The sequence below is a fragment of the Somniosus microcephalus genome, chromosome 7 (genome assembly GCF_052327205.1).
Source record: "Somniosus microcephalus isolate GS21.2 chromosome 7, FLI_Smic_1.0, whole genome shotgun sequence".
In the NCBI taxonomy this organism is placed as follows: Eukaryota; Metazoa; Chordata; class Chondrichthyes; order Squaliformes; family Somniosidae; genus Somniosus; species Somniosus microcephalus.
The window spans coordinates 138316555-138340686 of record NC_140993.1 but is presented as its reverse complement, the minus strand read 5'-3'; the positions used below and the strand labels follow the sequence as shown (position 1 = coordinate 138340686).

Genomic DNA, 24132 nt, shown 5'->3' with positions numbered 1-24132 from the left:
CTACTAGGGCTGGACTTCCAATCCCACCTCCAAAGTGTAACCCTAGCATACGGTGGACCCCTCCCCCCACTCACAGTCGACAACCAGAGAAGGTTAAACCGCCCACCGCGTAACACCTGCAGCCTATCCACCCTCAAGGTGCCGCCACCTTCCCTGTTCGCTAACCTCACCCCCGACTGCAAACCCGTCGCTACCAAGAGCAGGCGGTACAGCGCTGGGGACAGAGCTTTCATTAGCTCTGAGGTGCAGCGTCTCCTGAAGGAGGGCATCATCGAGGGGAGCAACAGCCCCTGGCGTGCCCAGGTCGTGGTCGTTAAGACCGGCGATAAAAATCGCCTGGTCATCGACTACAGCCAGACCATAAACAGATACACCCAGCTGGACGCATACCCCCTTCCCCGCATATCTGACATGGTCAATCAGATTGCACAATACCGCGTATTCTCGACCATCGACCTTAAGTCGGCCTACCACCAACTCCCTATCCACCCCGAGGACCGCCAGTACACCGCCTTCGAGGCGAATGGGCGCCTATACCACTTCCTTAGGGTCCCCTTCGGTGTCACCAACGGGGTCTCGGTCTTCCAAAGGGAGATGGACCGGATGGTTGACCAGAACGGACTGCAGGCCACATTCCCCTACCTAGATAACGTCACCATCTGCGGCCGCGACCGGCAGGACCACGACGTGAATCTGGAGAAATTCCTCCGTACAGCCCAATGGCTGAACCTCACCTACAATAAGGAGAAATGTGTGTTTAACACCTCGCGCCTTGCCATCCTTGGCTGTGTAGTAGAGAACGGACTCATCGGCCCCGACCCCGAAAGAATGCGCCCCCTCATGGAGCTACCCCTCCCCCACTGCCCTAAGGCACTTAAGAGAACCCTGGGGCTCTTCGCCTACTATGCCCAATGGGTGCCCAATTATGCGGACAAAGCCAGACCCCTCATGAAGTCCACATCCTTCCCCCTTACGGAGGAAGCGTGCGCAGCCTTCTCCCTCATTAAGGGAGACATTGCCAAGGCCACTATGCACGCAGTGGATGAGTCCATCCCCTTCCAAGTCGAGAGCGATGCATCCGACTTCGCCCTAGCCGCCACCCTTAACCAGGAGGGGAGACCGGTGGCCTTCTTCTCAAGGACCCTACAGGGCCCTGAGATCCGACACTCGTCGGTCGAGAAGGAGGCCCAGGCGATTGTGGAGGCGGTACGACGCTGGAGGCACTACCTGGCAGGCAAACGATTTACCCTCCTTACCGACCAACGTTCGGTCGCTTTTATGTTTAATAACAAGCTGAGGGGCAAAATCAAGAATGACAAGATCTTGAGGTGGAGAATCGAGCTCTCCACCTACGATTATGATATCTTGTACCGGCCAGGTAAGCTGAACGAACCCCCCGATGCTCTGTCACGAATTACATGCGCCAGCGCGCAAAGTGATAGACTTCAGACCCTCCACAACGACCTCTGCCACCCCGGGGTCACCAGACTTTACCACTTCATTAAGGCCCGCAACCTGCCCTACTCCATCGAGGAGGTCAGGACCATAACCAGGAACTGCCAGACCTGCGCCGAGTGCAAACCGCACTTCTTTAGGCCGGACAGAGCAAGCCTGATCAAGGCCACCCGCCCCTTCGAGCGCCTGAGCATCGACTTTAAGGGGCCCCTCCCATCCTCTGACCGTAATGTGTACTTCCTCAACATTGTTGATGAGTACTCCCGTTTCCCCTTTGCCTTCCCCTGCCCAGACATGACCAGTACCACGGTCATTAAATGCCTGAACGACCTCTTCGCCTTGTTCGGGTTCCCAAACTATATACATAGTGACCGGGGCTCCTCTTTCATGAGCGAGGAACTCCGTCAGTTCCTACTAGCGAGAGGTATTGCAGCAAGTAGGACCACCAGCTACAACCCCCAAGGGAACGGCCAGGTGGAAAGAGAGAACACGACGGTATGGAAGGCCGTCCTCTTAGCCTTAAAGTCTAAGGGCCTCCCAACCTCCCGCTGGCAGGAAGTCCTCCCGACAGCGCTGCACTCCATCCGGTCACTACTTTGCACTGCCGTTAACGCCACCCCCCATGAACGAATGTTTGTTTTCCCCAGGAAGTCGACTACGGGAACCACTCTACCAACCTGGCTGACCTCTCCGGGGCCCGTCTTTCTGCGAAAGCACGTGAGGGCCCATAAAACAGACCCCCTGGTCGAAAGGGTGAACCTCCTGCACGCCAACCCCCAGTACGCCTACGTGGCTTACCCAGACGGGCGGGAGGACACTGTCTCCTTACGAGACCTCGCACCCTCGGGCACTCCGGAGACACCACCTTTACCCCCCCCCACCACCCCCCCAATTCCAGCCCAGGTAGACGGCATGCCGGAACCCCACGAGCCTTCGCCGACCACGCAGACACCAGCACTAACACCGGATAATGCAGCACCGCCGCTGCGACGATCGGAGAGGCTTACGAGGCCTCCGGACAGACTGACATACCAGAACTGGTAGTACACTTCACCCCGCCGGACTCAAATCTAAACAAGGGGTGAATGTGGTAAACCACTTTTATCGTTACACTATAGTTATCACTGTTGTATTGTTATCACCGTTATCACTGTTGTATCACGATACGAGGTCGCCTCTTGTCGCGCTGTTATACCTGGGCTGACCACCTCTGACTCCGCCCATGGCTCCACCTACCTGCCCAGGTATAAAGGTAGTCGACTGGCTGGTATTCCTCCTTGTTGGACCCGATCACCCACGAGGGTGGGCTCTGTTATTTAGTCAATAAAAACCTTTAGTTACGTTCCTAACTCGTCGCTTTTTATTGGACGAATTGATAGGTATATCAAGCGGAAATTTTCAAAAGCTTATTCAGGTACAATTAATTTAAGTGACTGTCTGTATCTTTACGTGTGTATGTGCGACAGCGAAATGTCAACAACATTGATTATATGCCTTTTGTTTTCTGTTGTAAAAACTTCAGAAAGTGTTTTAAGCTAAGAGAGTGTAGCCTAGAAATTGGACAAGACACAAAAACTGGCATGGGGATTGCGATGCGCAATTAACCCGCGCCCGTTCCTTCCGACGCAGGCAGCATGCAAACTTTGGACTGCCTGCTAATATAAATAATAGTAGCGTACAGCCTAGTGATGAATGCGCTGCTGGGTGGCTGCACATCTCAGCAGGGGGCCCAAGTTTGTGTGAGGCTAGCACCACTTACAAGTAGCCTGGACTACTTAAAGGCAGCCTGCACCTCTTAAAGGGGAGGTGCCTTCTGGCTGCAGCAAGTGCTGCAAGTGGCTGGGGGAGAGAGTGTGAGCAAGAAGACGATGTACTGATGGTGCAACAGGGCAGAGCGTGGTCTCCAAGGTTCTATGACGTGGCACTGGAGGCCTTGATGCAGGAGGTGGATAAGAGGAGAGAGGTCCTGATTCTACAGGGGGACAGGAGGCCCTCCATACAAACTCTGAGAAGACAATGGGAGCAGATAGCCATCCCGGTCAATGCCACCAGTATAGCCCCGAGGACCTGGATGCAGTGCCGCAAGAAGTTTAATGACCTCTCATGAGTGGTCAAGGTCAGTGAATTCGTCTTCAAATTCCATATCCTTACAACTGAACCACTAGCCACACTGCTGAATTTACCAGTCCCCCTTCACTCACCTACCAACAATCTCTATCACATCTCCAACTTTTTCCAGTTCTGATGAAGGGTCATCGACCTGAAACGTTAACTCTGTTTCTCTCTCGACAGATGCTGCCTGACCTGCTGAGTATTTCCAGCATTTTCTGTTTTTATTTCAGATTTCCAGCATCCGCAGTATTTTGCTTTTGTTATCTCTATCAAATATGACTCATACTTGACATTCAAAGCTTCACTTCACCCTCACACACTTAGCACTGCTGCAAGCCTCACACCCACATCACACAGCTTGCACACACTTCCAACTATTCAACCAATACAGGCACATCACCCAAACACATTGCACCACATTCACTGACACACTACCCTCCCTCTTGCAGGACAAGGTGGATCATAACCGAAGGCAGCAGGGGCTACCCGCAGGGAGGAGACAGTGCTGGAGATTATTAGAGCGGCCTTCACTGAGCCCGTGGCCTGCGGTGGGGTTGAAGCAATCCAAGATGACAGTATCCTCATACCTAATCCTCCTTCTCATAACCCACTTCCCCCTCATCCCGCAATCTCTTCTGATTTACAAGCATGCACCGCTTGCTTTCTGCCCCTCCCCTCACCGCACCCTCCTCCAACAGATCATTAGGATTGTTGAGGCGCCGCTCCGGGGGAGTGGCAGTGGCTCCATGGAGCACGAATCTGCTGTCCTCTCTCAGGATGACAGCATTCATCCTCCCACCACTGCCTGTCAGCCAGCCAACCCGGACTGCTGCCACCCATGCTGATGGGGTGCAGTCCGAAGCTGGGCCTTCTAGGTCCAGAGCTGCTCGAGGTCATCCTCCAGGCCCATCTGCAGTTTCCCCCACTGAAAGTCAGCAGCCTTCCACCAGCCATGTTACAGCCACTGGGGTAGCACTGCGTAGGAGCACTAGGACAGGCAAAGGCACACGGAAGACAGGCACTAAGGGAATGCACAAGGGTGATTAGTTGACTTTGGTATGTAAAATTGGATGGTTTGATTTATAAATTTGGTTTGGAATTTTTTTTGTGGTGGCTTTTATTGTAGTATTGTGGACAAGAGAACACTCTGATGGTCAGTAACTGAGGACCGGTAAGGTGTGGGGACTGTTGCTGAATGGGAAATTGGGCTTGCATTGGCTCATAACCAAAGGCAGCAGGGGCTACCCACAGGGAAGAGACGGTGCTGGAGATTATTGGAGCGTGGCCAGTGGCGGGGCTGAAGCAATCCAAGATGACGGTATCCTCATACCTAATCCTCCTTCTCACATCCCACTTCCCCCTCATCCCACAATCTCTTCTGATTTACATTGTGCAATCAAATGCGTCGATCACGGACAGCCCGGACAGAAAGGGGCTATGTTGGTTGCCTCCTCCCTTCTTCCTCCTCCTCAGCTCTTCACCGTATACCTGATGGCAAGGGCTGTGCCCTCATGTTGGCTAAGGTAGTGAAGCATGCAGCAGACTACGACGAATCTTGAGACGTGCTCTGGCAAGTACTGCAGGGCTCCTCCAGAGTGGTACAGGCAGCGGAAGCATTGTTCAAGCACGCCAATGGTCTGCTCTATTAGATTTTGTGTGGCAGCATGGCTTTTGTTATATGCATGCTGCCCATGTGTGCTTTAGGTTGCGCACCAGAGTCATGAGCTAGGTGATCAGTGGTTAGCCCTTGTCACCCATTAACCACCCTCTGGTTTGTTATGGTGGCTTAAATGCAGATGGTACAGTGGACTGCCGCAGAATGAAGGCATCATGGCTGCTGCCAGGATACTGAGCATTGACCTGCATGACGCGCTGTGTATGGTTGCACACCAGCTGGACACTGAGGGAGTGGAAACCCTTCCAGTTGCGTTACCTCTCCTAATTCACATGCGGCACCCAGAAAGTGATATGTGTACAGTCAATGGCATCCTGTACCACGGGGAAGCCTGCAATCCTGGCAAAGCTGTGTGCTCGCGCCGCCTGCTTCTCTCTGAAAATGAAATGTATACACCTCTCTTTACATACAGAGCCTCAGTGATGTCTCTTATGCAACAGTGCACGGCAAACTGGGAGATGTTGGTAATATCGCCTGCTCCAGCCTGGAAGGAGCCTGACGCTTAAAAATTCATGGCCATGCTCACCTTCACAGCCACTGGCAATGCCATCCTCGCCCTGCTCTGAGGCTGCAGTTCTGCCTGCAACAGGTGGCAGATTTTAGTGAGCACCTCCGCAGTGAAGCAGAGACATCATATACAAGACATCAGAGTCTTGACAAAGGGTTTGACCTGAAACGTTGACTCTATTTTCTCTCCACGGATGTTGCCTGGCCTGCTGAGTTTTTCCAGCATTTTCTGTTGTTACATCATGTACACTGTTCCTCGCTGAGGTTGAGGTAGGAGAATTGCTCCCTGAAGACCCTGGGTGGCTATGGCCTAATGCTGAGAGCCCTTCTCCCCTCCCTCTTCGAGCAGCTTGTCCTCCTCTGTGTCGCCTCTGCTTATTCTCCCTGTCATGCTGCAGGCCAAGGGGGATACAAACTACTCCACCCATGTCTGGGAGCAACTGGTCTGAGCAGAAGCTTTGAAGTAACCTGCCACACCACTCCCTGGAGACTTCAGCAACCTCAAATAAAATAACAAACCACCAAACACTTCTACAAACTTACAAAGAGCCAGTAGGAATCAACCAGCAGCTAACCTGAAAGCAGGTGATGATCCCTTTAAATATCACTGGTGAGGGGTCCATCTTGCTGCTGAACGCATGTTCAGCTGTGCGTGTTTAAGAGCGGGTGTTGAGACTGAAAATGGCAGCGCTGGCGGCAAGTCAGCGTTGCACACTGATTGACGTCACGATCTGCGTACTCTGCATACTTACGGAGCACGCTGCCAACGCCAGTGTTGACAGTTAGAAAATTAGAAATTCTAATTATTGACTCCCATGAGACTGAGACAAATAGAGAGAAAGAGAGACAGAAACAGACGAGAACAAGAAGATTTTTAACTATCGGGCGATGGAGTGCACCGGCCAGCTACCCAACAGTGACAGCGGGAGGCCAGTCCATTTTGAGGGCCATGCCTCGTTACCATGTCGCCAGTGAGTTGTGAGTGCCAAACGGATGCCCTGCTGCAGCTTGCCTGCTCTGAGCCAGTGCAATATTAGGCTGATACAGCCAACAGCAAGGAAGGTCTGGGGAAGCCAATCTGGTGAAACCTGGTAGCAAGCAGGAGTGGGGCCAGAAGAGACCCAGAAACGCTAGTAAAATTAATTTTTCTTGGTTTCCTTGTGAGCCAGGAGGGGTAGGAGTGCTACTCTGGGGCCCACAAAGAAACCTGGAGCCTCCCCTACCCTGGGTTCCATCCTGCTAACAACTGTGATTGCCTCCATACCTCCCCATACTACTTACCTTATGCCGGGGACCATTCCCTCAAGTCCCTAGCATCGCCCTGCCACCTGAAATCCCGTTTCCACCCTATCAAGTTCAGTTGGGAGACTCACGGGCAACATTTAAATGAGGCCAGGGAGTTAAAATCTCTTTAGGCCTCATATGGTGCCGTGATGCAAACTTGCTGTTCACCACAGACCCCGCACACTGCACTTACACCCTAAGTTATACTGGGCCTGAGAAGTAAGCTAACTGAGGTGAAACTGGAAATTGGCACACAGGACGCGTGATCAACAGTGGGATATTTTTAAAAAGGAGATTGTGAAGTTGCAGAATAAATATACACTATTAAAAAGGAATAGGACTTCAAGTTTCAGGATGCCATGGATAAATAAAGAGATTAGAAACAAACTAAAGAAGAGTGTCGCCTGTCACTTTAATTCTCCGCTTCACTCCCACTCTGAGTTCTCAGTCCTCGGCCTCTTACACTGTTCCAATGAAGCTCAACGTAAGCTTGAGGAACAGCACCTCATCTTTTGATTAGGCACTTTACAGCCTTCTGGACTCAACATCGAGTTCAACAATTTCAGACCAGAACCTTGGCCCCTATCATTTTTTTTCTCTCTTTCACATGGCAGCTGTTGATTATTTGCACTTCATCGAGAGCCATTTTTTGTTTCTGAACTTGTCCCATTACCATCTCCTTTTGCCTTGCCCAATCATCCCTTTTGTCTCTTAATCTCTCCTGCCTTCCATCCTATCACAGACCTTCCCTTTTGTTCTTTCCTCCGCTCCCCCCTCTCCCTGCCCCTACACTTGCTTAAAAATCTGTTACATCTCCAACATTTTCCAGTTCTGACAAAAGGTCATTGACCTGAAACGTTAACTCTGTTTCTCTCGCTACAGATGCTGCCTGACCTGCTGAGTATTTCCAGCATTTTCTGTTTTTCATTTAAGAAGAGTGTTTCTGGGGCCTATTGATCAGATAAAAATAAGAAAATACAAGAAATTATGGAAAGAGGTTAAGAGAGAGATAAGGAAAGCAAAGAAAATATGCAGAGAAAATCTCAAAAAATATTTTTAAAAACCATTATTGTACAAATATATTAGTAAAAAGAGAATTGTTCAATATGAGGTGGGACCTCTGAGAGGAGAGGATAGTGAATTGGTAGAGGATAAATACAAATTGCCAGGGATACTTAACAAGAGGCGATAAATCCTGAATTGGTTAAAATGAAGTTGAGAGATAAAGGGGGAGAAATTCAGTATCGCCCCATTTGGGGCGCAATTATCGGCCGGGTGCAAAGATTAGCGCCTGGCGCTAATTATTGTCTCTGACTGCAAACTTGGCGTTTATCGCTCCTGGAGGTGATTGGAGCGCTAAATCAGGTGCTACACACCTGTCTTAAGGTGCAAAGGCCGAGGAGCGAGGCGCTAACTCAGAGCGCTGGCAAAGCTCATATGATGTCAGTCAGCAATGGAACACAGACACACTGTCGCCAGCCAGTTCTTAAAGGGGAGGATCGAGCTTGCTCTCCATCCACACCCTGCTCATTGCAGCCTTGAATCTCGGCCTGGAGAGACCTGTACATCCAATCTGTTGGAAAGAACAAAGGAGAGGCCCAGGGAAAGAGCTCAGAGTGCAGCCCCCATATTCTCTTTTAAATCAATGCAAGGAAGATCAAATCAGAAAGAACCTGCAAAGTGCTGCTCAGTACCCAAAACTCCTCAACACAGCTTGAATATCTCCTGCAGTCTCTGGGGGAAAAATTCGGTTGGTTTGCGCCTCCCATTAGCGCCTTAAGAGGGCACTAATGGGGCGCAAAGCAACTAGTGCCCGGGCACGGCGATGTTTGCGCTGCTCACGAAATTAACTAGACATTTTGTGGCGGTGCTAAACACTGTCGCCACGATCTCCTGCGCCGGCAGATCGTGACATCAGTCGAGTGTGCAACGCCCCGATAGCACCCCGGACCAGATATTGAGTGGTGCCCCCTGTCTTACAGCCTGCCGCTAGCAACGACAGGTTGAGGGGAGCGTTTTGTAGTTGGGAAGGGACTGGGGGAGCGCTATTTAAAGGCGATCGCTTCCTGCTTTTTTTGTTGATGAAATTTTTGAACCACACATTCTGAGTGAGAGAGGGGGAGAAATTCGGTATAGCCTCGTTTGGGGCGCTAAAACTTTAAAAGTTGAATAATTAGCGCCGGACACTAATCATTTTCGACTCCCGCGAAATTCATTGTTAGCACTCTAAGAGGGAAGTGGAGTGCTAAATCAAGCGCTACACTCCTAACTTAGGGTGCTAACCTCTGAGAGCGGGGCACTACCGGCAGAGCGATAAAGGTCATGCGCAGTCCAAATGGCACTCTTTAATCACAGAGGCTACCTCCATCTCTTAAAGGGAAGGGCCAATCACACTATATAACCTCGTAGTCATCAGTGGTGTTTTTCAACGTGACCTGGGCGACGGCCATTGCAGCCCCATCACTTTCAGAAAGTGCAGCATTTGGAGATGTTTGAGGAAAAAGTGTAAAAAATTTTGCAAAGGCAGCAGACTGGTGCAAGTAATAAACGGTGCGATCACTGAAAGCGCCTTTTTCGCGATGTTCAAGCGACACGGAAGCCTTTCCTTTAATTACTGCTCCTGCAGCACACTTCCGAGTGCACAACGCCTCCTCTCACTGGCGTTGTCGGCGCGAGGCGCTAAAGCAGGGGGCAAAAGGCAATTTTACATCGGGGCCGTTAATGGGCTGTTGCATACGCATTGACATCACCATGTGAGAGGTGCTAGAGGCCTAGGTGCTAATAGCGCCAGCGCTAATTTGCCACTGAAGGTCACGTGCGCCGTTGAATTCGCTGCAGCCAGTCGCGCCCCTGCCAGGCACTAACGGAGGTGCTAACCTACCGAATTTCAAGGCCTAAGAGTTAAGGGCAACTTCTCAAAATGAATGGAAGTGCGTAGCAGTGTCCCACATGGTTTAGTTTTCAGTCCAGAGAGAATGGTGTCCAATTTTGCAGATGATATTAAACTAGTAGACATTGTAAATAATTCTGAGGACCAAAGGAAGCTGCAGCAAGGACATACTGATAAGTTGGTGGAATCTGCAAAAAAGTGGCATTTAATGTAGTATGTGTGAGATGGTATATTGTGGTAAAGTAACATAAAATAATATTTTGATTGGGGATAAGGCTGGGTGATGTGAAAAATCATAGGGATTTGGGGGTTCAGGTTCACAAGACATTAAAAGCAGCAGCTCAAGTGGATAAGGCCATTAAAAAAAGTTAATGGAATACTGGGTTTCATGACAAGAGGTATAGGGCTAGATTTTCAGTATAGGCAGTTTTGGGGCGCTAACCTTAGCGCCCGCCCGAAGTTAGCGCCCGCCCCAAAGTAGCGCCCCGTTGCCGGGAATTCAGTGGCTTCGCCCTAAGAGGTTGGTGGAGCGCTAAAAGAGGCGTTCCACTACTCTCTTTAGGCGCTAAGCCGGCGGTCCAGAGGGATAGCGCCCAGGCGGGGCGCAGCACGGGTGCGGTCATTTTTGCACTGACAGCAGACCCCGTGGTGCCGACCAGCTCTTAAAGGGGGAAGGGACGAATTGGTCTGCTGCCACGCCCTGCACACTGCAGCCTTGCAAAGAGGCCTCAACACTACTGCTCAGCCCCAGGGAGTCATGGCAACGCCAGAGAAGGCCCGTCAGCGTGCCCTGCGCTTCTCAGAGGGTGATCTGGACATAATGGTCACAGCTCTGGAGGTGAGGCGCAAGATCTTGTTTCCAGAGAGTGGGAGGAATCCAACCCACCACGACTACACCAAAGCCTGGAAGCAGATCGCCCAGAGGGTGACGTTCACCGGCGAGGCCCCCAGGACCCACACACAATGCCGTAAGAAATACAACGATCTGACCAGGATTGTGAGGGTGAGTAGCCTTTCCAGTCTCCTCCTCATTCTTGCATGTACACCTGACATGATGGGCAAAGGGACCTGAAAGTCCTTTTGGCCAGCCCTCAGCCAGCAGCATTGGGACAGTCATGAGCATCAAATGGCCATTCGGCACTCTACACTTTGGCCAAGCTATTCCACCATGGGAGGCAGTGGACAGTACATCAGGGCTTCACTCTGTCCAAGCTATTCCACCATGGGAGGCAGTGCACACTACATCAGGGCTTCACTCTGTCCAAGCTATTCCACCATGGGAGGCAGTGCACACTACATCAGGGCTTCACTCTGTCCAAGCTATTCCACCATGGGAGGCAGTGCACACTACATCAGGGCTTCACTCTGTCCAAGCTATTCCACCATGGGAGGCAGTGCACACTACATCAGGGCTTCACTGCGCACTTACAGCCCGTCCTTTCTCTTGCAGGCTAAAGTAGCGTTTAATCGCCAGGCCCGTGCCAGGGGTGGCTGCGCCAAGCTGCAGAAGCTCACTCGGCTGGAGGAGCGCGTGTGTGTGCTCATGGGAGCACGTGTGATTGTCCCCACAGCGTGCGGTGTATCCGACCCTCCACTGCCCGGCAATGGTAAGGACCTCGCCTTTTGGCCCTCTCGCGTCGCACTGGCCCATCCGAGCTACCTCCTTTGCCACTGTCCCACCAATGCGCTGAATCCCACCAGTCCTAACTCCCTCGCTGACGCCGTCTCCTCACTCTGAAGCTACTCTTGTGCATTCCTGCTTTCAGCTGGTGACGACCAGGACCCTGAGGCTGCCAGTGACAGCACCTCCAACCAGGAGGAGGAGGAGGAGCAAGCCGGACCTTCGGGGGAACAGTCACGTCCCGCAGGAGAGGAGGAAATGCTCGACACCTCCTCACTGGACGAGTGCCTGGAGGAACTGTCGCAGGGCAATGCAGCTTCTGGGACCAGTGGCGTCCAGCCACCCAGCAGCCGTGCGCGTGGCCCGCGGCCTTCCCCCCAAAGGGGGGAAGGATCAGAGGGGAGTGCTGCTGCTCGGCACACTCGCCGTCACCAACGCGGCAAGGGTCCCCTAGTTCGGCCCCCTCCTCCCCAGCGGGAGAGTCGCGACTCCAGTCCGGACACCTTCACTTCGGAGGAGGTGCGGAAGCTCGATCAGATGGCCGACGACTCGGACCGGCGCCACACGGAGCTCATGAGCGTGGTGGGGCGCATGCCTGAGGCCATCGAGTCGCTGGCGACCAGTGTGCGCGAGTTCGGGGCAGCAACTGCCGCGACTGGCCGCATGCTAACTGATGCCGTCAAGACCCTGGCGGATGTGATGCGCGCGCACACCAGGACCACAGGGCCACTCACTGCTGCCACACGCGCTGTCTCAGGCAGGCATCGCCAGGGCAGGCGCCGCGCTGGACCATCCCAGCAAGCCGGCCGTCGGCTGATTGCTGCGGATCCTGCATTGCGGGCCCGGCCGAGTGCCACCGCGCCACAGCACCAGCCAGCGCATCCCAGACGCCAGCTGGCCCACATTGCGCCATCCGTCGCCGCCATTCCCCCTCTGGGGCGTCAAGGGCAAGCGGCTGCAGCTGATGGTGGCCAGGCTCAGGTGCGCCACTCAGGAGACGGCCCCTCGAGGCCCAAACGCCGTGTAGGCCGCCCCCCAGCGGCATCTGGCGGAAGGGCATCTGAGCCTCAGGCGCCTTCCCCCAGCCTCGCAGCAGCCACTGGGCAGAGCTTGCGAAGGAGCAGCAGGCAGGGCAGGGGAGGCAAAATGCTGGCCAAGGTCTCGCCCTCGCGGGCCACTCAGTAGAGGGTGTGGCCAGCTTTCCTTTAATATGGCGGTGGCCATCTTTATTTTGCCCATGGTTGTGCTTTTGGAGGGCTTTTTTTTTGCGTTAGGCCGACATTGAGGCACGGTTTCAATAAAGGTGGAGTGGCTCCTCCCCAGTTTGTGGGAGTGAGTCGTTTGTTGGGCTTTTTGTGGGGCCCGTTTATTGTTTTTGGGGATTCATGTGGGAAGGGCTTTTCATTTTTGTTTAATAAAAAATTATCTTTATTCATGCAGTCTCCATGGTTGTTCTTCTTAGTGTTTGTTGGCTTCGCCGGCTGAGGGCTTGCGGAGCGGCTGCATTCATCTTCCCTCATGGCCCCTGGCCATTCCCTGACAGGGGGCTTAGAAGTACCGTGTAATAAGGTGGCGTCGTGCGGCCCTTGGCCCTGGTCGCTCCCTCCTGGGAACGTACTCCTGCTCCTCCTCCTCCTCCTCCTCCTCCTCCTCATGCTCCTCCTGCTCCTCCTCCTGAGGTGCTGGTCCAACGTCAGGTGGCAGTGCCTGAGTCCTGCGGATAGCCAGGTTGTGTAGCATGCAGCAAACCACCACAAATTGGGAGACCCGGTCCGGCGAATACTGGAGAGCTCCTCCGGAGCGATCAAGGCAGCGGAACCGCTGCTTGAGGACCCCAATAGTTAGCTCGATGATGTTGCGGGTGGTTTGATGGCTCTCGTTGTAGGCCTCTTCAGCAGCGGTCCTGGGCGCGCGGAGCGGGGTCATGAGCCAGGTGCACAAAGGATAGCCTTTGTCCCCGAGTAGCCATCCTCTTGGGGGAGGCTGTGCCTGGAACATGTCATGCACAGTACTCTGCCGCAGGATAAAGGCATCGTGGCTGCTGCCTGGGAAGCTGGCATTGACTGCCATGATGCGCTGCTTGTGGTCACAGACCAGCTGCACATTCAGAGAATGGTAGCCCTTCCTGTTGCGATACTGCTCGCCATGCTCCAGAGGGGCCCGCAAAGCCACATGCGTACAGTCAATGGCGCCCTGCACCAAGGGGAATTCCCCGAGTCTGGAAAATCCCAATGCGCGCTGATGCTGGCTCTCCAGGGCCATGGGGAAGGAGATGAATTGGCTTCTCCTTCTGAACAGTGCTTCGGTCACCTGGTGGATGCAGCGATGCGCGCCGTACTGGGAGATGTTTGCTATGTCCCCAGCAGCGTATTGGAAGGAGCCGGTGGCATAGAAGTTCAATGCCACCGTCACCTTCACTTCCACCGACAGAGACGTCCTGCACCTGAGCTTTGGCCGCAGATCTCGGCGAAGCAGGTGGCAGATCTCTGCAATCACCCCCTTTCGGAATCGGAGCCTTTTAACACATCGTGCGGCACTCATGTTTAGGTAGGAGCGCTGCTGGCGGTATAGCCTGACTGGGTAAGGCCTACGTGGCCGACGCCTGTAGCCCCCTCTGCCTCTAGCCAGGGCTGCCCCTCTCACAATGCGTCTGCGAGCCCTACGGACATGGAGCTGCAGCTCCGCGTTGGCACCCCATGCAACCCCCATCAAATCCTGGCAAACACTCTAATTTCCAAATGGCCACTTGCAGCGCTATTGCCTGAGTCCAAAAATACCTGGCTCTTGCTGCTTGAAACCAGTTAGCTATCCTCCTTGTTGTGTCTCCAGAAATGCGTTGCACAAGACTGTTTTCAGAAAAAAGGATGGCCTTTATACTGGAGAGGACGTTCCCTTTAATTAGCGCCCCCCGGGGCCCGCGCTGGTTGTGTTGCGTTCCTTTTTCCAAACGCTCCGGCCGCCCGCCGCACAATGGGGCGGTCCGACTGAAGTTTGCAATCGGGGCGGCCAAAGGGCGTTGCACGAGGATGTGACGTCATTTTCTGCGCGCGCATCCGGGCGGGCGCTAAACTTTGCGCCGGCGCTAACGGGCAACTTAATTTGGGGCGGGGCGCAAACTGCGCTGCGCCCGGGCGCTACACGCATAGCGCCCGGAAATCACTTCTCTTAAGGCGCTAACTGCTGGCGCAAGCAACTGAAAATCTAGCCCATAGAATATAAAAGTCAAGATATAATGGTGAATCTATACAAAACCTTACTGCGTGTAATTTTCGGTTCCACACTATAGGAAGGATTAAAGCAATAAAGACAGACTATTTATGTTAGAACAGAGGATATTACATGGTGATTTGAAAGAGATGTTTGAAATTATGAAAGGATATAAGGTAGATAGGAGAGTGGTTGAGGGGTCTAAAGTAAAGCGACATAGATGTAAAATTAAATGAAGAGTTAGGACAGATAGCAGGAGAAACCTCTTCACATAAATGTTGTGAGGCTCCGGAATGCACAACCAGAGTTTGTGATTACAGCAGAGACCATGGGATAAATTTTCATTTTCACCACTTGGGTAGTATTCTGGCAGAGCAGATTGCCCATCCATTATAGAACCCGTTTGATTTTCATCCCATTTACAATGGACACGGTATCCACTGCACTAGATTAGCGTCCAGGCAGTGAAGGTAAAAACCACGCCCCATGTCAACATGGATAGGTTAAAAAGGTGGTTGAAGGAAAGAGGGTAAAGGAATATGGGAACAGGGCAGGCAGGTGGTATTAGGACTACTGCTTGTGTGGAGGATAAACACCAATATGGACTAGTTGAGCTAAAGGCCAGTTTCTATGGTGTAATTTCTAATCAGTTCTACGTAATTTTATGTAACTACATTAGATCATGGCCGGAATTTTCTTGCGTCCATGCGGGCAGGATTGGAGGCGAGTCAGGAGTGAAAGTTGAAATAAATCGGAGCGGGTCGGGATCCCGCTGTCATCGCGCCTCCTCGCACCTTTCACTTGGGCGCATTTGCCAGTGCAGCCGTGACCCGAATGGCAGAGGCGGCCGAGCTAATTTAGATAATTATTAGGTACTTGTTAGAACCTTAAGTGTCTTTTTTTAACCCTACCTTTCCACTTTCACTGCATGAGCACGGGAATCACGCAGTTCGGCAACCACGTGTGTAAACCTGAGGCGGAAATCAATGGCCACTGATGGAACTCATTACTGCACAGCATGGAAAGCACAATAAATCCTCCCACCTGACACCTGGTTACTTTCCTGAGGCAGATGCTGTTGCTGAGTGCATTGTCACCACAGATTTAGCTTTCTAGAGGTTGCAAGTGTTTTCAGCAAATTCGAGAACTGCTGTCACCACATTGGTACAACCTTTCAGACCGTTGACAGATTGCTTCTCTCATCCCTACTTGACCTGCCTTCTATTACATCAGCATGGATACTGTTTATACTGTCTCACCTTGGTCCTCAGAATCGGACCACGATGAGCCCCAACACCAGCAGCACCAGGCACACCAGCAACACCAACACCAACACCACCAACCTTTTCCTCAATGACCTGATGCTGCACAGGACAGAGGGCATCAGCAAAGGGCTCACTGTGCCGGAGGCGATACCCCCAACACAGGGTATACAGGCAGAGGATGAGCTTCCTCAACATGACTGAGCAGCAGTGCCAAAGGAGGCTCAGGCTACTGCGCCAGGTCGTCGCAGACATTAGCAGCTTGCTGGAGCAAGACCTGCAGCCCAGAGGACCTGGTGGACACATCTTACCAATGGCTGTCAAAGTCACCAGCACCCTCAACTTCTTCGCCTCAGGCTCCTTCCAAGGATCTACAGCAGACATTTGCAGCATCTCGCAGTTGGCCACCCACAGATGCATCACACAGGTCACCGATGCCCTGTTTGACAAGTCAGCCAATTATATCAACTTTGCCACTGATGAAGCCAGTGTTACTGAGCGGGCGATCAGCTTTGCCACTCTGGCTGGCTTCCCACGGTTGCTGGGCATCATCGACTGCACACATGTGACCATCAGGGCACCCCATCATCACCCAGGAGTGTTTGTCAACCGCACGGGCTTCAACTCCCTCAATGTGTAGCTGGTTTGCAACCATAGGAAGATCATCATGCATGTGTGTGTCAAATTCCTTGGCAGCTACCATGACTCTTTCATCCTGCACCAGTCCACCCTCCCTCAGCTCTTTACACCTCCAAACAGACTTTCCGGCTGGCTGCTTGGAGATAAGGGCTATCCACTGAAGACATGGCTCATGACGTTCTTGAGGAGGGCAAGTCCTGAGGCCCTTGAGAGATATAATGAAAGCCACATGTCCACCAGATGTGTCATAGAGCAGACAATAGGCATGCTGAAAATGCGCTTCAGATGCCTTGACAGATCTGGAGGAGCCCTTCAGTACGTACCAGCCAGGGTCTCCAGAATTGTCGTGGTTTGCTGCACCCTGCACAACGTGGTGCAGCAGCAAGGATTAGCGCTGCATGAGGAGCAAGGCTCTGAGTGCACAGCCTCTTCAGAAGAGGAGGAGAAGTATCAGCTGGAAGATGAGGAAGAGGAGCAGGAGGAACTGCGGTCCAGATTCCACCAGCACCCGAGCACGTTGTTGCCCGGGAGGCCAGGGATGGGCTCATCATAGTCAGATTTACTTAACTTCAGGTATTAGATCCATATGGCTGCCATATGCTGCGCCAGGTTCCCACCACCCCACGGCAGCACCATAAAGCATCCCTACAATGACCAAGCCATTCCTTTCACATTGACCACCGTTGCTGGAGGTAACATTTATGGGGGCAAAATTCGGCTCCTTTGCGTCTGCCATTAGCGCCTCCGGGAGGGCAGTAACGGGGCGCAATGGGGTTATCACCCCCGGCGGGGGGGGAAAAGCACGAAATTCGGCGGGGCATTGCTGACGCGCTACCTGATAGCACCGCACCCCCACCGGTAGCGCCCCGGGCTGCCACGCCTCCGGCAATTATGTCATCGCCATGCGCGGCGACCCCTTAGTGTCCCACTGCGTCCCCTTATCGCCCTGCTGCAGAAATTTGGCTACGCCCTGCGAGGCTGCCACAGGCGGTGTCAGCACCAGCCTCGTGGGTCGTGAGCCAGGCCGAATCTGCTCACGGGGCGGTAATTAAAGGGGAAGTGCAGCCGCGACCCGTGCCACCATTTTTTTTGGTCAACCTCCAGGTTGGCCCTCCGTGGTGTGCCGTGGCGTGGTCCTGGCCGCCATCGCGCAGCTTGGCACCACGCCTCGGTGCCGGGCTGCTTCCATGGCACCACGCCACCCTGGTGGCCTAGTTGGGGCCATCGGAGGTCCTGCAGAGTGCGCAGCAGCCCTCCCCTTTAACTGAAGGGGAGGGGTGTTGAAACGCGGCAGCACTTGGCGGAACCGCCACGGTGCGCTGCCGATCGCGCCTGGACATCACCTTGGTTACCGCCCCACCAGAAAGTGGGACGCCCGACATTGCGTTCCACTTCCTGGGCGAGGCGGTAAGGCGATTTTCGTGGCCGGGATGGGACTTCCTCGCCAGGCACAGGATGTCCCGCCTTGCAAGCGTTACCGCCCCAAAACAGGGCACTACTGAATTTCGCACCCTATGTCTCACCTTACACTCTGACTCACTAAGCCACTTCCAAAGTTGCAGACAAAATTGGCTATGACTGGAAAGTGGTGAAAATAAATAGTTTAATATGTGACATCAGAGTAACGGAAGCTTAACACAAATAGTTATTAAAACACCCAAGTGCTTACCCTTGTGCATCTACTTGTGTGTCATCTTTCTCTTACGTGTGCTTCTATAAGGTGCAACACCTGTGGCTTCAGCAGAGTTGGCGGCAGCCTGCTCACTTCCTTGCTGCGACTGCATAGACACTTTTGGCGGACGTCCTCTGGGTCTTGGAGCCTGTGATGGCCCTGCCAAAGTCTGCTCCTCCTGCAACTGTGCCAGCGCAATCCCAGGCAACATGTGAGGCTCCAATGTGGGAGAAGTGGGAGAGCTTTGAGAGGATCCCACACTTCCATGTCCCCTCTCACCGTCATCCCTCTCATGGGCCACCCGCAATTCTCTGCCAGCAAGGAGCTGGAGAGCACCTTGCTGCACAGCAGTGGGGCCATGAGGACCCAAGTCTACATTGACATCCCTCCTAGAGAAGAAGGTCTATGAGGCTCTGCCATCTATTCTCCATAGATAACATGTGCTCCTTTGAGTGGCGCATTAGCTGCTCCATGCAGGTGGCCATCCTTTCCATGGAAAAGCCTACAGTTGCCATCACCTGCGACACAGTGCTGCTCATGTTGGAGATGGACTCCTCCATTCTCTGCACATTTGCTGACATCGCGGTCGCAAAACCTGTCAAAGCTTCCTGCACTTCTTCCTGCACCTCCAGGATTGCCCTCTTTCTAGATGGTCCCCGAGGCTCAGCGTCTATATGCAGCTGAGCAGAGCTGGGAGTGCCCTATGCCCACTGGCGAGGAGTCTCCACTGCTGTCCCTGTCTCCACCATCTCCTCTTGCTCACTTGTGACTTGTGACACACCAGGTGACAACACTACTCTATCTCATGTGGGATCATCGAGGTGTGCGTATCTGCGCTGGTGCTGGGTGCGTTTATGTCTGCTGACGGTGCACCCTCAAAGGCTGGAGGCTCCTCTGAGGAGTCATCTTGTTCTTGCTCCTGGGCAGTGGGGGGGGGGGGGGAACTCTTGATAGACATGTGGGAGAGTAAAGAGATGATTTAGAAATGTCATATCAAGAATGGGTAACCAGACCATTATACACATGATGAACATTCACTGGCTGCTGACATCACCATGAGTAACTGTTGTATGCCATGTTGTATGAGATGTAATTCTGTTACCAGGGTGCTGAGATGTCCTCCTCTCTCTGTCTCCCACCGCCAGCTGCTCTGCGACTCCTGATACTTCCAGGGTGACCTCCTCTCCTGCAGTTAAGGTGGCCACTGATGGAGGGCTACATCCAGTTCTCTCCCTTTCCCTCTTATTGTGGGCTCTCTTCTTCTGCAAGGAGGGAAAGAAGAGGTTTGAGTGAGAGTGATGGAATAAGTGTAAGGAATGGATGGGATACATCTTTAGAGGGTGACTATGATGGAGTGGGGTGACAATGCCAAATGACCTCCTTGTGTGTTGTCAGTTGGTATGATTGCATTAGGGTGAGGGTGAGTGTGAGGGGTGATTAGTCAGATAGGGATGTGATAATGTAGATAGAGAGGGATGGGTGGACGTGCAAGGTATGTTGGTGTGAGTAATGATGTGCAGGAGCAGGGTTGGGAAGGCAGAGTGATGGGGATGTGATGAGAGGCACAGCAGGATGAAGTTGAGTGTGGCTTTGCACTCACCTTTCCTGATCTAATGAGATCATTGAAGCATTTCCAGCACTGAACTCCGGTCCTCTTAACCACATCCCTGTTGTTCACCTCCTCTGCAATCTCCAACCAGGCTCGTTTGGTCTGCTGGTGAGGTCTCTTCCGCCCATCAGAAGGGAAGAGGGTCTCCCAGCAAGCTCTCACGCCCTCCACAAGCATATGGAGGGAATCATCAGAGAACCTGGATGCAGCCCTCTGCCTCTGTGCAGTCATGTTTCCAAGGCTTTGCAACACACCAATGCTCCAATACAGTGCCTGCACACTCCTAGATGAACCTTCAAATGCAATGTGGCCAAGGCTCCTTTAAATATCCCGGCTGAAAATGAGTCATCAATGTCGTCATCAGACCCGCACCATTTAATAGGGGCAGGTAACGCGCAGGGCTGCCTTAATAGGCGCCATTAAGGGAAAGTCGCTCTGAGGACCAACATGAAATGGGGAACGAGGTCCCGACCCGCCACGCCGACCACCCGCACCTGACCCACCCAGGTAAAGAAAATTCCGGCCCATATATCTTTCTCCCTGTATATAAATGAATAGAATATGGTACAATGTTAAGAGTGTTCAGGTTTAAAATCACTACAAATTGATCAAACTTGTATGATGAATTTTGTAAGTTAGTACCTTATTAAATAATAAACACTCCAGAAGGTAGCAGGAAGGGTATTAGCCTGTGAAGCCCACAGCATTGCGACATGAGTCTTCCCCTTGTCCAGTTCATCAAGTGCAGGTGAACGGTCAAAAAGGTTCATTCTTTCCTCTATGAGGAGAGATTTATTGTCATTCTGTCTTAAGTTTTTGGACAATAACGTTTGTGCTAGAGCCATTCTTGATTCCTTGGCAGCTTTGAAAAACAACAATGGAATACCACCAGCTAAAGCAGGAAATACATTGTCAAATACTTTAAAATTCTCCATGACAGACTGAATAGCAGCATGCTGTGCCTTTACTTTTTCAGTATTATTTTGTTTCATTGCTTTTTCATTTTTTCCAAAGAGTGTTAAATACCCAGCTTCAAACATTATCCTGTTTGAAAATGCATAAAGGCTTTCTGTGGTCCAGCTGCTGGAGTCTGATGATGACTTGTCCTGTAACATTACAAACTGGAGATTTTCCATCATAGATGAGATCAGAGGGTCCAAGGATAATCCCTGTAGGGTCTTGTGGAAGATTTGATGTATCTCTTCATAGTTTATCCCATATTTGGCATCACTAAAGTCTGCATGATCAAATACCTGTGACAGACAGAATGGAATATTGTTGTATTTATTATACAGGCTAATCAAGTGAAATCAATATTTACTATCAGTATTCTTGCTTATGATAGCTCATAAAGAATTTTATTTATCTCCATATAAACTAAAAAATAATTTACAGCCTTGCAGGTAATAAATACAGACTAGTTGTTTTCTAAACCACAATTTTCAAATGAAAGCTGTCTTTAACACACAGATGATGATTATTTTGTGCTGCATGTATCCAGGGAAGAATCGATAAAATCAGCTATTCTGAACCTCTTTATATGCTTAGCTCACAATATTACCTCATGTCACAAATTTTAAACTGCTTTTGTTCTGTTTTCAATTAAAAGTTCACCAGATGTTAACTTCTAATGAAGAGATCAAAAGCTGTCTTTGAACTTAGAGCAGTTTGGTTCACTGATTTAAAATACTAATAGCTGCATTGATGGAAATCACAGGGGTTTCCTGTGAATTGAATAAGCTAATAGTATACTCAGAAACAACTTACATTCATTTAAAAAGAACATATGAAAGCGGTTTACAAGGCAAAGAAATGGAGGCAGGAAAAAGGAGCCATTTAATAGGCTGTGGGAGACAAATGGTATGCTCAAAGACATGGATTTGTAGGAGGCTTCTGAAAGTGGGAGGAGGGTAGCAAGCCAAAGTATTTTTTGGAAGAGAATGCTGGAAGGCAGTGGCATAACGATTGAAAGGTTGACCTCTGATGGTGGCGTGGAAGGAATGGGAACAAGCAATAATCCAGACAGAGAAATGGAGGGTCTGGCTAGGAGATACAGTTGGAGAAATTCACTGAGATAAGGTGCAATGGCCTAGAAATTCAGTTGCGTTCGCCAGCCGTTAGCGCCATAAGAGGAGTATATCTCGAGCGCTAGGCACTTAGCGGCCAGGCGCAGAACGATCTGCGCCTACGCCCAACTTCAGTAGACATTTAGCGCCGGCGCAAAGTGTTTGCGCGCGCTCAGCTGCGCGCGCAACTTATGACGTCATTTCGTTGTGCAACGCCGTTTGTGCGCCCCAAACCGGAACTTCAGTGGCGCCCGCCCAATGTGGGCGTGGCGCTGTTAAGAACTGTGAAGTGGAACGCAGCAGAGGCCCAGCGGGCCTCGGGGAGCGCTAATTAAAGGGCACTTAGACTGAACTATAAAGGCCAGCCATTTTGCTGCAATGACTTTAGTGCAACGGATTTCTGGACAGAGACCAAGGAAGAGACCTTACTGATTTGGGCCAACATAGGAGAGGTATTTTTGGCTTCTGGCCAGAGCTTGGAAATTTGACTCATTGTGATTTCACTGTTTGCAAGTATATTATGGGGGCTGCATGGGGTTCCAACCCTCAGTTCCAGCATTATGTGCGAAGGGCTCGCAGACGCTGTGTGAGAGGGGCAGCCATGCCTAGACGCAGAGGGGCCATCAGGCGTCGGCAACGTAGGCCTTACCCACTCAGGGAATACCGCCAGCAGGTGTCCTATCTCACCATGACTGCCGCGCAGTGTGTTAAGAGGCTGCGCTTCAGAAGGGAGGTGGTTGCAGAGATCTGCCAGCTGCTTCACAGAGATCTGCGTCCACAGCTGATGAGCAGAACGTCTCTGTCGGTGGAAGTGAAGGTCACGGTGGCTCTGAACTTTTATGCAAGCGGCTCCTTCCAAGTCGCTGCTGGGGACATAGCGAACATATCCCAGTTCGCCGTGCATCGCTGCATCCGGCAGGTCACCGATGCCCTTTTCACAAGGAGACACCAATTCATCTCCTTCCCCATGACCCTAGAGAGGCAGGAGCAGCGTGCAGTCAGATTTGCGAGAACAGCGGGCTTCCCCATGGTGCAGGGCGCCATTGACTGCCCACATGTGGCTTTGCGGGCACCTATCGACAATGCCGAGGATTACCGCAACCGGAAGGGCTACCATTCCCTCAATGTCCAGCTGGTGTGTGACCACAGGCAGCGCATCCTAGCTGTCAATGCCCGCTTTCCAGGCAGCAGCCATGATGCATTTATCCTGCGCCAGACTACTGTGGCTGACATGTTCCAGGCACAGCCTCCCCCAAGAGGATGGCTTATTGGGGACAAAGGCTATCCTTTGTGTACATGGCTCATGACCCCGCTCCGCGCGCCCAGGACCCCTGCTGAGGAAGCATACAACGAAAGCCATCAAGCCACAAGGAACATCATAGAGCAAATGATTGGCGTCCTCAAGCAACGGTTCCGCTGCCTGGATCGCTCCGGCGGATCTCTGCAGTATTCGCTGGATAGAGTCTCCCAGTTCGTCGTCGTTTGCTGCATGCTGCACAACCTGGCTATCCGCAGGACTCAGGCACTGCCACCTCACGTTGGACCACCGCCTCAGGAGGACGAGCAGGAGGACCATGAGGAGGAGGAGGAGGAGGAGGAGGAGTACCAGCCCAAGAGGGAGCCACAAGGTCCAAGGGCCGTCCGTCGGCGGCTTATTGAACGACACTTCTAGGCCCCCTGTCAGGGAATGGCTTGTGGCAATGAAGGCACATGAATGCAGCCGCTCCGCAAGCCCTCAGCCGGTTAACGCAACAACCACTTGAAACATCACACACGGACAAGCTGAATAAAGAAAAAGCTTTATTGAACAAACTCAGGGCCCTTCCCACATGAAACCCAAAAACACACAACATCCCCAAAAAACAGTCAAAAACATATCTCACTCCCACAACCTGGGGAGGAATAACAAAACTTGTCCATCCAAATGGCCTTCATCCTCGGCCTTACCAAAAGAACCCCCCCCATAGACAGCACAAGCACCCCCATATAAAAAAACATTTGCCTTCATCCTCGGCCTTACCAAAAGAACCCCCCCCCATAGACAGCACAAGCACCCCCATATAAAAAAACATTTGCCAACACACTCTACTTTGTGTGCTGAGAGGGCGAGTCCTTGTCCAGCCTTTTCCGGCC

General features: G+C 52.0%; 1 protein-coding gene across 1 annotated transcript in view; it reads right to left on the bottom strand.

Annotated features, from left to right (window-relative positions):
- Positions 1-24132, bottom strand: part of cyp7a1b (cytochrome P450, family 7, subfamily A, polypeptide 1b) — a 114374-nt gene that overhangs the window by 19556 nt on the left and 70686 nt on the right. Inside the window, exon 3 of the mRNA XM_085992993.1 lies at positions 20576-21186. Coding sequence (XP_085849119.1) covers positions 20576-21186 — 611 coding nt within the window. The remainder of the gene's footprint in view (positions 1-20575; positions 21187-24132) is intronic.